Source organism: Bos javanicus, chromosome 21, assembly GCF_032452875.1.
Source record: "Bos javanicus breed banteng chromosome 21, ARS-OSU_banteng_1.0, whole genome shotgun sequence".
NCBI lineage: Eukaryota > Metazoa > Chordata > Mammalia > Artiodactyla > Bovidae > Bos > Bos javanicus.
Window position 1 is genome coordinate 55,518,076 of NC_083888.1, and position 13,113 is coordinate 55,531,188.

At 55.9% G+C, this 13,113-nt stretch overlaps 1 protein-coding gene across 4 annotated transcripts in view; it reads right to left on the reverse strand.

Moving 5' to 3' along the window:
* Positions 1-13,113, reverse strand: part of CCDC88C (coiled-coil domain containing 88C) — a 144,250-nt gene that overhangs the window by 33,425 nt on the left and 97,712 nt on the right. For all 4 annotated transcript variants that reach the window (XM_061395102.1, XM_061395101.1, XM_061395103.1 and 1 more), the window contains 6 exons: positions 12,555-12,739; positions 8,533-8,670; positions 5,734-6,825; positions 3,326-3,453; positions 1,793-1,934; positions 1,203-1,391 (listed from right to left, as the gene is read on the reverse strand). In XM_061395102.1, coding sequence (XP_061251086.1) covers positions 1,203-1,391; positions 1,793-1,934; positions 3,326-3,453; positions 5,734-6,825; positions 8,533-8,670; positions 12,555-12,739 — 1,874 coding nt within the window. The remainder of the gene's footprint in view (positions 1-1,202; positions 1,392-1,792; positions 1,935-3,325; positions 3,454-5,733; positions 6,826-8,532; positions 8,671-12,554; positions 12,740-13,113) is intronic.

Sequence of the window (13,113 nt, forward strand, 5' to 3'; positions counted from 1 at the left end):
CATGTTTTCATGATAGAAATGATGGGGATACACATGATGGGGGTCTTGCAAGGAACCTGAGCATGTGAGTGTGAGACAAGGGTGAGCTGGAGTTACAGCTGCTTTCTTTAAAGTTATCTGTCTTTAATGCTTCTCTCTGTTTTCTGTCGCTCACCCTGAGAATGCATGTCTGTGAGCTTGCCCAGGACAGGAGTCAGGGCCTGTGCCCACAGCCTCATCCCACTCAGGGGTGACAGCAGGTAGGTTAAGGCGGTTCATCCTCTGCGAGGCAAATGAAGGCCAAGCAAAATAGGCCACCGACTGGACTAGGATGTGTGGGTGGTGGTTGTGGCCTGTCCCTTACCAGTATAGGGCTTAGGGTCAAGTTTCGTAAACTCTATCTCACCTTTTTCATCTGTCAAATGAAAACCATCACTATCTACTTCATAAGGCCATTGGGGGGACATCAAAGGACATCAAGTGTTTAGACATGCATGGACAAGCTTGTTCTGTAAAGGGCCAGACAGCAAATATCTGGGGGTCTGCTGGTCGTGTGGTCTCTGTCGCAACACTGACCCGCCGCGGGAAGGCAGCTCCACACAACGTGGAAGCAGAGGGTGTGTCTGTGGGCCAATAACGTCTTATTCATGAAAACAGGTGGAGGACTGTGGTGGACGGTCGACCCCCGGCAGAGCAGTGAATCACAGAGCCCCGTGGAAACGGTGCGGGTGTAGACGCTCCAGGCCCAGTGATGTGCTGGGAGGCAGAGAGCGCATCTTCGGGGAAGACGTGCACACACCCTTTCAGTTAGAAACTCCGAAGAGGGACCTCCCTGGTGGTCCAGTGGTTAAGAATCGGCCTTCCCCCGTAGGGGACACAGGTTCGATCCGTGGTCGGCGAACGAAGATCCCACGTGCTGCAGGGCAACTAAGCCACGTACCACAGCTACTGAGCCCATGTGCAACGACTAACATCTGACATAGCCAGAAATAAATGAACAATTTAAGATAAATAAATAAAATGCTCACTTAAAAAAAAAAAAAGAAAAAAGGCTGAAGGGATCTCAAGTGGAAAGGAGCTCACAGGACCTGCCAGGAAATACAAGAAGTGGCTGGTGAGACCTGTGTCAATCTCAACAGCTCCTGCTGCCCGGGGTCCTTCCTGGTGATGTGAATTCCCACTCCACCTACACGACGGTTCATGGACGGCCTCTCCCCACTCACGTTGCGCTCCAGTTCGATGGCCCGGTCCTTCACACGCAGCAGCTCCATCGTGGCCTCCTTGTGGCTGGGCGCCCAGGGATCCTTCCCCTGGTGACCCTCGACCGACGTCCCCATGGGGTGTTTGAATGAGTTTTGTGCCTGCGTCCCCCCTTCCTGGCTCTGCTTGAGGATCTCACACTCCTTCTTCAGCTGTGGGAACAGGAGTGCAGACTTAGGGCAGGAAGGGGCCCAGCTGGGGGCCCCCTGCACCAAACCATCTCCTCGCCCAGCACTGGCGCGGACCCGCCAGGCACCTGCCTTCGCTTTTGCAGGGGGCACACACAACCTCCATGCTGCATGTTACCCCCTCCCTGTAGATGGGATTGAAGGGCAGCGCTGGGACCCAGCCCCGACTTCAGCTACATGACTGTGGCCAGTCTCCTCCCTCCCCTGAGCCTTGGGTGTCCTCTCCACAAAAACCTGCCCCAGGACACGGGCATCCAAGTCTCCCCTCTGCCACCCAGGTGAGGGTCTGGGAAAGGTGAGGCGGGCATCTCACAGCCACGACCCCTGGCCTGTCTCAGGGCGGGTTGGGGGGACGCTGCTCTTACCACCTGGATCTCGTTCTGCAGCTGGTGATTCAGGCTGGCTTTCTCTTCTACCTGCGCTTCTAAGAAAGCAATCTTTTCTTCTTTCATGGAGAGTGTTGTTTTTAAAGCTGATTCATTTATGCTCTCCAAAATCTTGTATTTCCTGAAAAAATAAAAATACACGGTAGTATTTATCTGTCTCTTCCTCCCACAAGCTCCCAGTCTCCCAGCTGCCCTCAAGGCCCTCCTGCATTAAGCTGGTTTCTTCATCTTGTTGAAGGATGTGGCCCAGAAAGACCGCAGGAGCCAAACACCGTCACCCAGAGCCCTTCCCTGGACTCCTGGTATAAACACATCTGGGACACTCGTAAATGAAACGTTATGGCTATAGTGTTCCAGGCGTCATCTTAGAGAAGTACTGTTATGCCCATTTTACAGATGGGGAAACTGAGTCTCAGAAAGGTTAACGAATCCATCCACAGTGCTAGGTAAGTGGTAAATCTCTGTGGACTTGTAGCCACACCAAAAGGACATCATGTTGGTTACAAGTCCAACAAAAGTCCAAGATGCTGGATTTCTTGGAAAAGCGAGATCATTCAGGAAAGCACTGCAGGCAAAGTAGCAACAGTTCAACTTTAAAAATCAAAGTGCTGGGCCCAGTGGTTAAGAATCCTCCTGCCAATGCAAGGGACGCCAGTTCGATCCTTGGTTTGGGAAGATCTTCCATGCCGCGGGGGCAACTAAGCCGGTGGGCCACAACTACTGAGCCCACGAGCTGCAACCACTGAAGCCCGATGCCCTAGAGCCCGTGCTCCACAAGAGAAACCACCACAGCGAGGAGCCCGCGCATGGCAACTAGAGAGTCGCCCCTGTTCACTGCAGCTAGAGAAACCCCAGTAAAGACCCAGCATGGAGGGGTGGTGGGGAGAGAGCGAAAGAAAGAAAAAGAGGAGAGGAGAGAAAGAAATAGAAAGAAAGAATTGCAGGCTGGTTTAAAAAAAATCAAAGGGCTGGTGGAAGGACAAGGGAACAAATGGGTGGAACACAGAGGATCCTTAGGGCAGTGAAAACACTCTGTATGACCCCAGAGGGGTGCATACATGTCGTTATATATTTGTCAAAACCCACAGAACGTGCAACACCAAGAGTGACCCCAATGTCACCTGTGAACTCTGGGTGATGACCTGTCAGTGTTACTGCATGTACCATTCTGGTGGGGGGTGGGGTGTTGATGGTTGGAAAGGGTATGCATGTCAGGGGGCAGGGGTCCACAGGTAATCTCTGTACCTGCCCCTCAGTTTTGTTGTGAATTTAAAACTGGCCTGAAAGAGCCTAACTAGAAAAAAAATCAGGAAGCCTTTTCATTGGACAAAAGAAATCCCCTTCCACTCCCTGCTTGGAATCTCCAGGAAGGAGGCCTGGGATAGAAAGCCCCATGCGACAAGAGGCCCTTGGGTGTGGAGACTAAATGCAGCACTGGGGGGTGGGGCGAGGAGCCTGCGGGGTGTGGGGTGCATGGACTCCTGCAGCCACCCGGGGCGGGTAGGTCCTCACGGGTCGCCGTTGCTGTTGTCATCCTGCAGCAGCATCTCCTTGTGGAGGCCGACCTTCTCCAGCTCCTGGCTCAGTTTGTCCAGCTCACTGCTCAGCTTCTGGCTCTTCAGCTTCTCCTGCACCAGGTCCTGTGGGGACAGTGAGGATAAGCGTGGGCCAGGAGCCCAGCAGATGCGGCAAGAGAGACAGACACAGGCCCATCTCAGGGCAGAGCAACCATCTTCTTGAGTCACGGCCAGCTCGGGAGTCTCGAGGGACAAGCGGGTAGTTCTATGTGGACAGCGGACCCCGGGGATGTCTTGAAGGGAAGGGGTGAACACACCTTCCCAGGCCCTGGGGTTCAGGACACGAGGCCATGCAGCAGTGTGTCTGGGAAGGACTGAACATGTTCCAAACGCATCCAGAGACGCGTCTGAGATACCATTTATGGTGACCTTTGAGGAGCAGGTTTGAATTCTTCCAACACGACTGCCTTTTCTATGAAGTGATGTAATTAAAGGCCCATTGCAGGGAATTTAGAACATAAGAAAAAAATATAAAGGGGAGAAAGATTTTACTTTTAGACAGGTTTTGATTTACTTTTCGAAAGTGGATGTTGACCTCATCTAGGAGTTCACTTACTGTGGTCCACACCTCTGTAGCTTTCCAGGCAGCTACCAATTTCTGCCCGGTGACATAGCTACATGCCCTCACATGGACACCTACCACACCCCAAGGCCTGGAACCCCTAACACATTTGGTGATGTTTGCTGAACATTCCAGGGTCGCTCCCCAGGTGTGGCATGGAAGGGCCGGTACGTGACCTTACAGCTGCCTCACCTCTGCCGCGGGAACCGCCCTAACCCCACGGGTTAGGGCGTGGGGTTAGGATGGGGGAGCCATAATGTCAAAGCAGACTGGACTACTGAGCCCCAGCACAGAGGACAGGCTCCCTGGAGAGTCACCTGGACTCACATGAGAAACCAGCCTTGGATAGGATGAGCCCCTGAGACTGTGGGGTTGATCGTTACTGCAGCAAAGCCTAACCAATGCGTATGAGGCAGGGGCTGCTGCCTGAGTTGGTGTCTTGTATTTTCCCCACAGCATGGTGATCTGTTGCACTGACAGTCAGTAATATATACACATATGTATGTATTTAACATGGAGACCTTTCTGTGTTCTCAAATTTCCTTTTCTTCCTTAGCACACAGCTAGAACATTTCTCAGCCTCCCCAGCAGTTAGGTGCAACTCTGTGACCCAATTCTGCATCAAGAGGTGTGGTCCTTCTTTTCCGCATCTACCTGCTGCAGGTAGGTCCACCGTGGGATGGCCGAGCCACAGGATGGAGGAAGCCAGGTGCCTGTGAACAGCCACAGTGAACTTCCACATGTGGGGAGACCCAGCTTCTGTGATGTGCCAGGGAGATGCTGAAGTCATTTACCAGAGCAGTGACTCACCCTAACACATGCAGGAAAGCCCAGATGACCACACAAAAAAAATATCAGGGAGAAGTAAGACAGGTGTTCACCAAGAAGACTTAAAAATTTGGACCCTTTCAAGTGTAATTGCACTTCGAGGTATATATCCTAAGGAAATAGGTATCTGTGAAGGTGTACTGTTAGGACGCCCAGTGTTATTTAAAATAGTAGGAGGGACTTCCTTGTGGTCCAGTGCAGGGGGTGTGGCTTCCCTGGTTCCCGGCTCTGCCAGGTCAGGGAGCTGAGATCCACATGCCTCTCAGCCAAAACACCGGGACACAAACAGAAACAATACTGTAATGAACTCAATAAAGACTTAAAAAAAATAAAACAGTGGGAAAACTCAGAAATAATCTGATTGTCCAAAACACGTGCTAGTGTGTGTTAGTCGTGTCTGACTCTTTGCGACCCCATGGACTGCAGCCCTACCAGGCTCCTCGGTCCATGGAATTCTCCAGGCAAGAATACTGGAGTGGGTCGCCATTCCCTTCTCCAGGGGATCTTCCTGACCCAGGGATTGAACCAAGGTCTCCTGCATTGCAGGCAGATTCTTTACCGTGTGAGTGGCCAGGGAAGTAATCACAGTAAACCTACAGAATTAATCACAGTAAATCTACCTCACAGCCATTAGAAATTGTGGCTTGAAAGCTATTTAGTGTAATGAGAAAAGGTGAAGTTAAGTGAAAACCAGAGCAGGGCTAAGGTGTACAAAGCAGGGTACCAAGTGTGTGTATCCAGAAATGCACAAGGAAGAGGAGGGAATAAAATACCCCAGGCACCGGCTGTCTCCGGGCAGTCAGATCCTAACAGGGTACGTCTACTTCCTCTTCATGCTTTCGGGCGTCATTCTGGTTCGAAGCAGGGGGCACGTGCCAGGGGCCTCCCGCCGTCCCACCTCAATCCCACAGCACACATGGTGTGGCCCGGCGGCCCCGCGGCCCCTGGCTCACCTCCCTCAGTGTGGTCAGCGTCCTCGTGTGCATGGTGACCTGCTTGGTGAGGTCCCTGTTGTCCTTCTCAAGCTCCTTGAGCTTGCCGGCCGCGTCCCGGCAGCGGGCCAGCTCCTTGTCCAGCGCGCGGCTCTCCCTCTCGGCGGCGGACAGCTTGGCGGAGCTGTCGTCCAGGACGGCGTCCTTGAGCTCCACCTGCTGCCACAGCCGCCGGGCCTCTTTCTCCAGCAGCTTCTTGTCCTTCTCCAGCTGGGCCACCTCCTGCTCCAGCGCCTTCCGCTCCTGCTCAGCCCGTTCGAGCTGCCGGTGGGCCAGCCGGAGGGCCTCCAGGTCCCGCCGCAGGCCCTGGTTCTCGGCCTCCAGTTGCCCCAGCTCCCGCTCCAGGGCCTGTGCCTTTTGGCTGCCGCTGTCCAGGCTCTGCTGCAGCCGCAGGTTCTCGGCGCTCAGGCTCTGGTAGCTGAGCTCCAGGCGCTCCGACTTCTTGCCCAGCGCCTTGAGCAGCTCCACGCTCTTCCTCAGCTCCTGCTTCTCACGCTCCAGCTCCTGGTTCTCGCGCTCCATCTGGGCCACCTTGGCGCCCGTGAAGCGCATGGCCTCCACCATCCGGCGCAGCTCCAAGTTCTCCTCGTCCAGCTGCCGGTTGTCCTGCTCCAGGCCGGCCAGCTGCACCGACACGTTCTGCAGGGCGTCCAGGGACTTGCGCAGCTGCCGGTTCTCCAGCGCCAGCCCGTGGCTCTCGCGCTCCGCGGCCTCCGCCCGCTCGCCCGCCGCCTGCAGGGCGCTGGCCCTCTGCGCCAGCCTCCCCTTCTCCTCCTCCAGCCGCCCCTTCTCCTCCTTCAGCTGCCCCAGCTCCCGCTCCAGTGCCTCGGCTCGGCCCGCCTTCTCTTGCGCCTGCTCCAGCGCCCGCTGCAGCTGCTGCTGCTCCAGCTCCAGCCTGCTCAGCCGCCCGCTGGTCTCCGCCACTGTCCTGTGCAGGGCTTTGTTCTCCTGCTCCACGTCCTTGGCGCGGGCCTCGCTGCTGACCTGAGACCTCTCCCGCAGTGTCCACACTGCCTGGTTGAGATGGTCCTTTTCTTGCTCAAGGTCCTTGATCTGGGGGAAAACATGATGGGAGAGACATTGGCTGTTGCACAAACATATTGTGATCCGGGGCTGAAGTCTGGTTTAATCTGGTGACCAAAGCCCAGGCCCTAAAAGACCATTCCCCGCCGAAGTCCTAATGGTATTACTGTACAGCACAGAGAACTATATCCAATAACTTGTAATAACCTATAATGGAAAAAGCATATGCATATATGTGTACATATATTTTTTTATACACATACACCCACATATGGGCTTCCCTCGTGGCTCAGCGGTAAAGAATCTGCCTGTGATGCAGAAGATGCAAGAGACCTGGGTTTGATCCCTGGGTCGGGAAGATCCCCTGGAGGATGGCATAGCAACCCACTTCAGTGTTTTTGCCTAGAGAATCCCGTGGACAGAGGAGTCTGGCGGGGTATGGTTCACAGGGTTGCAAAGAGTCAGACATGACTAAAGCAACTGAGCAGAGACCCATGAACGCATGCACATATATATCTGAATCACTTTGCTGTACGCCAGAACTGAACTATAGTTCAATTGAAAAAACAAAAATCCCTAAAGTTCCTAGGGGCAAACATGGACACGAGGTGACGAGCGTGGAGACCCTTAGGAAGACACTTCAAGTTAAAATGCCTTCAGGGCGGCCAGGAAGATGTAGAAACAGAAACCCCTCTCTCCCTCTTACTGAAAACGATGGAAGTTGATTCCCTTGGTATGCTCGTCCTGGCCACTCGCCTCTGTAGGCTCCCCTGAGGCCACTCCTCACCTGCAGACCCTGCACACTGTCTTCCCTCTGCCCTGGATGGCCCTCCCCTGGCCTTCAGCATCCTGACTCCTCCCCATCCTCCAGGGCTCCGCATGTGAGCGGCAGCTCCTCAGGGACAGCCTTGCACCCCGACTCCTCAGCCCCTGTACCCAGCAGGATTCTCTCCGTTTACTCCCTCAAGAGCACACGTCTGGGATCGCCTTGCTTGTCATCTTTTGCCCTCCACGTAAGCCACATCCTGCCAGGGACCCTGCCTGTCTTTTCTCCAAACATGGCACTATCCCATCCCCTCTTTTTTTGCTCCAGCTCAGCGCCTGAAAAACTCAAATACTTGAAACCTCGGCCTCCCCTCACAGGTAGGGGGTAGTCGCGTGTTGAGTGTGACCAATGAATGCGACAGAAGGTCCCAGAGCGGAGGGGGGCAGTGGGGAGTGGCTCTCTGCTCCTCGCCCTCCCGTTCTTTCTCTCATTCCTTGAGGGCATGCAGCAGTCCCAGCTAAGGCCGGCAGAGGAGGAGGAAGAGCCTGGCCCCTGCCCAGCATCACAGAGCCGCCGCACCAGCCCTGGACTGCCTCCCACCTCAGGCGTGAGGCAAATAAACCTCAGGGGCTCAGCAAGGCGCGACAGATGTTGGGAGCCGGATCGTTCTCGGTCACGCGGGGCTGTCCTGTGTGACGCTGGACATCTAGCTCCACCCACCACACGCCAAGAGCATCTCCTCTCTCCTCCTGTCATGACACCCGTCTCAGGCGCTGCCAGTGTCCCCGCCGGGTGGGGGGCACACCCACCCCCACCACTGAACAAGAGTGGCTGGTTTGAGCTGCAGCTAGGCCAGATGCCTGGTCACCTGCGTTTCCCCTACAGACTCCCGGGAAATGGCTAAATCCTGGACTACTCTCCCTCTTGTAGGCAGGAGTTCCGGGACAGGCATCCATTCCCAGAGGACCTACCTGCCGGGCTTTGTCAGCCTTCAGGGTCTCCATGTCGCTCTGCAGCTGTTCCTTCTCTTTGATGAGCTCCTCGCTCAGGGTCTCCAAATCCTGGTTACTCTGCTTCTCTCTCTCCAGCTGGGTCTTTAACTTCTCAATCTGTGGAGCCACAAGACCCAGACGGGCAGCAGTGAGCCTCACAAAGTGATCTATATTTTAAAATCAACTCAAAACCCATCAGCCCCACCCAACATTTGAACGGGCCTTTTTCTCAAGGGAAAGTGGCCCGGCCTTGCTCTGAAGGGACCTCCGCACACCCTCGACCCTCAGCTCCCAGCCCGCGGCTTGCATTTCTAGCTCGTGGAAGTGGAAGGCCATGGGCACCATCAGTCAGCTTCTTTCAGCCGACCTCTCTCTCCTTATTCTCAGTGCCATGGGCCCAAGTGCCCCCAGGGTTCCTTGCTCTCATCTCAGGCCTTATCCACTGTCCCGAGGGTCAGACCACATGCCTGGGACCACCACCACTGGATGCCCCACAGATGCCACTTGGTAACACTCCGGTTCACCCAGATGCTCAGAGAGGTCTGCGGACAAGCCCTTGCTTCCTCTTTCACCCTCCAGTAATTCTGTCTCCAAGCCCTGCCTTCTCTACCCAAGCTTCTCTATTGCCGCTGCCTGCCTGGGGCTGGGCCACCTTCCCCTGGCCTGGAAAACCACCCCATCACCTCCCTGACACCAAACTCTTCTGCTGAGATCCACCAGCCCGACCTTCCTAAAACAGGAACTACTATTTCATGGTGCCTAACACCTGGATAAGGTGGTGGACGAAGATTCTGACTCAGTGGGTCCAGGGCAGCACCTGAGACTGGGCTCCCAGGAGAAGCCCCTGCTGCTGCCTGCACTGGGAGGGCGTCCAGGCTGCTGGTCCCCTTCCCACCAAACCCCTCGGCAAGGGGGCACTGGAGCTCGGCAAGAGGCATGACTCTGGTGCCACGGGGACAGGGTTCAGATTCTGGTCCCTCCCTACTAACAGTGTGACCACGAGCAAGTCTCCATAGCTGATGCAGGAGCAGCAGTGAGCATCCTCGTGAGCGTCACTGTGCTGTGCTTGGCACGTGCTGGCAGGCGGCAGGTGCAGCAGTGCTCGCTGCCCCTTCCTGCGAGAGCACGGCCTCACCACCTACAGATCTTCTGTCTGCATTTTGACATGGTCCTAAAGGATCCTGGAGAAGGAAGTGGCAACCCACTCCAGGATTCAGGTCTGCGAAATCCCATGGACAGAGGAGCCTGGTGGGCTACAGTCCAAGGGGTTGCACACAGTCGGACGTGACTGAGCGACTAAACAATAAGGGATCCTGATGTGCTGGTTTGGGACAGCTCTTCTAAAAAGATAGATTGCAAAGACCAGATGAGTCTCAATGCTTTGAAAGATCTTGGACCCCAGCCCATCAATCAACCTCTGGGGTAAGACCCTGAGATGTCCAGTGACCTTTGTGAGCAGCAGGCCTGGAGCTGCTGCAGTTCAGCCTGTCTGAGCTGGGGCCTTGCACGGAGAGGTGTCCAAAGCTCTTGGAAGGATCGCTGCCCATGGGCAGGCTCTGTCTACTTGTCGTACTTTTCCTTTCTGGCTCATGGGTCTGGGAGCTCTCAAACCTCCATGGGAGGAAGCAGCGGGCATGCTCCTTCCCCCACCAGTGGGCAGACTTGGGCCAAGCAGGACCCATACTCAGGTCATCACATCACCTCGTCAGCACTTCAGCCCCGCACCCCAAGCCGGGCACCTCAGGACGGGGGAGCCTGGCCCAGCTGGGGCCAACAGGAGAATGAACTGTGATGTGGTGTGCGTCTGAGTCATCCTCAAAAGAGGAGTGCAGGGCGGGGGTCGAACTGGGGGGGTGTATTCCAGCCCTGCTGTGTCCTCACTGTGAGGCTCAGGCAAGTCACTGAGCTCCTCTGGGCCCGTGACCTCCCGGGTGGGGAATGAGAGAGCCAGGCTGGCCCCCATGGGGCTTGGGGCTTCACCAATTGACTGAGGAGTGCCAGCTGGTGCCCAGACACACCGCATGGGAAGATCGGGACAGTGGGATGGCTGAGGCCCAGGAAAGGAAATTCCGACAAACTGAGCCGGATGAAGGCCCAAGGGGCCTGGGGGTGAGTCCTCCCACCGGGGCTGTGGTGTCTGCCCATCCATCATCAGAGAGCACCTGTCGGTGCCGGACTCGGGGTGTGTGTGGAGGGAGGAGGAGAACGTGAAACCACACCTGCTGGGCCGGGACAGGGTCAGTCAGACGGAGGGCAGGCTAAGTAAGACAGCAAGAGGTACTCTGGAGGGCAGAAGGCCGCCTCCCAGGGCTCCCAGCACCGGATACAGGACAGGTCTGGGAACCGTGGCACCTCCCTCCTGCCAGGGACTCTGTGCCAAGCCCTGTCTCTTAAGGACTGTGGCAGGAGAGGGCTGGTGTCCCACCAGGGAACCGAACCCAGAGGAACCGGGAGGGTGGGACCCGAGAGATGGGGGCTGAGCAGTACGGCCAGGGGGGTATACTCACTGCCCCTCCTCTGTGCAGGGGTGCGGGGCCGGGGTGGACCACGAGGGCTGGGAAAAACGTGAGTGCTCACCTCGGAGGCCTGCTGGGAGCTGGGCCAGAGCTATTACATCGTGGGCTTTGTGCAGCAGACCCGTGAGGACCTGCGGAGCCGATGGTTCTCATCTTTCTAAAGGTGGATTCTTTTCCTCTTGGCTGAGATCGAAATGCCACTTATAAAGACATCTCCTGTGCTAGGCCCATGTGAATCTAAAAAACCTAGCTGCCTTCCCCACGCTGTTCTGGGTTGAGACATGGCATGAGATGGGATGGGGTGGGGGTTATCTATTGTCCTATGAAGCCAGGACAAGATATTTGTTGGCAGAAATGCTGCAAGGCACACAAGGCTTCAAAGGGACAAGAAGAGTGAGTAATCAAGCCTGGGAGGTCCCATGAGGGGGCTCCAGAGACCCAGTCACAGGAGGAGGAGGGGCTGTCCCAAGCCTATCTCAGAGATAAGGGACCAGCAGCGTCAGGACCAGCGGTGCCCAGGTCTCTGCCTGTGGCTGGTGGCCCTCCCACTGCCCATGCAGCCTCAGTAAATGATGCTGGCAGTACTCATGGGCAGGTGGGACGGCTCAAAGCACCAAGCCTGTATGGTGGCCAGCAAGCAAGCGTGCTCACGCTCTCACCCTCAGCTGGACGTTGACAGCTACTGTGCTCAGAGCCTTCAAATGTGATTGTGCCACGGCAGCCTGATGTACTGATGCCCTCTGACCTGGAGTGGCCAAAGCCACGGAAGCCATCCCTAGCCTCTCAAGGACCCTTCCTGTGCCTGAGACTGACTCCCCAGTGCAAATGGGGGTCCCTGTAACCACAGAACGAAGACTGGTCTGTAAGCCCCTGTCTGCCCTCCCAGATGTCTGGGTTTTACTGTGCTCCTGGGAAGACCCAACAGCTGTCCCGAAAGGCAAATGCAGTTTGGCCCTCCCTACTTCTCCATCCCATAAACCCAGAGGGAGAGGTGGGTACTGGTCCTGTTCACCACCAGCAGTGCCCAAAAATGTCCACCAACGGTCCCTACCCCCCATACATGTATGTGTGCATGGCTTACACCATTGCTTCCTCTCCCCTATGCCCCCTAATAGTCCACTGGTTTCTTCTCACTGAACACTTATTACATACCAGACCCCTCACATACACAAACCCATCGAGTCCTTGCAACATCTGTTAGACGGGAAGCCCACGAACCCCATTTCAGAGATGAAGACAAGGAGGCACACAGAGGTCACACCTTCAGGATCGTGCAGGCACAGGACCCGCTGTCTGCTGACTGCTCTCTACGACTGCTCGTTCCTCTGTTATAGTTAACTGCGGCTGCACTGGCTTCTGCTCTCCTCTCAGCTGCGCATCCTCACTTATACCTGTCCCCTTACCTGCCTCCAGACGGCAGACTGGGCTGGGGGAGGGGTATCCACCTGCCCGACACTCCCCCCACCCCGCCCCCGGCAGGGTTACCTTCTTTATGAGCTGCTGGTTCTCCTTCTGCAGCTCCCCGCACTTGAGGGTGCTCTCCTCCAGTGCCAGGGACGTGTCGCGCAGCCCCTGGATGGTGCTCTGGAGGCTCTGGTTCTCCTTCTCCAGCTTCAGGATGCGGCTGGAGGCGCACTCATTCAGCTCGAACACAAACGACTTCCTGGAGGCTGAAGCACAAAGCCGAGTCAGCCCCAGGCTCCAGCTGCGAGCCAGGCGCATCAGGCACCCCATGCCGTGGTTTGAGGGGCTGGGAAGGGGGTCCCAGGGGCCGGCTGGGGGTCTCCTCCATTTCACAGGGTACTGTCACAGTCAGTGCCTGAAAGTCCCTCAGACAGTGACAGTCCTCTGCTAGCTCAGCTGGGCCCAGAGCTTCCGAGGAAAGCAGGTTGCAGCGAAGACGCCAATGCAAAAGTTAAAGATCATGTCAACTGCTGGGAACCATTTTTTATCAAGTGGCTCACATGACCATACAACTCAAGGATCTTAGAGACTAGCAGAGATGGAAAATAGACAATATTTTCTGTTCCAGCTCTGAAAGCAA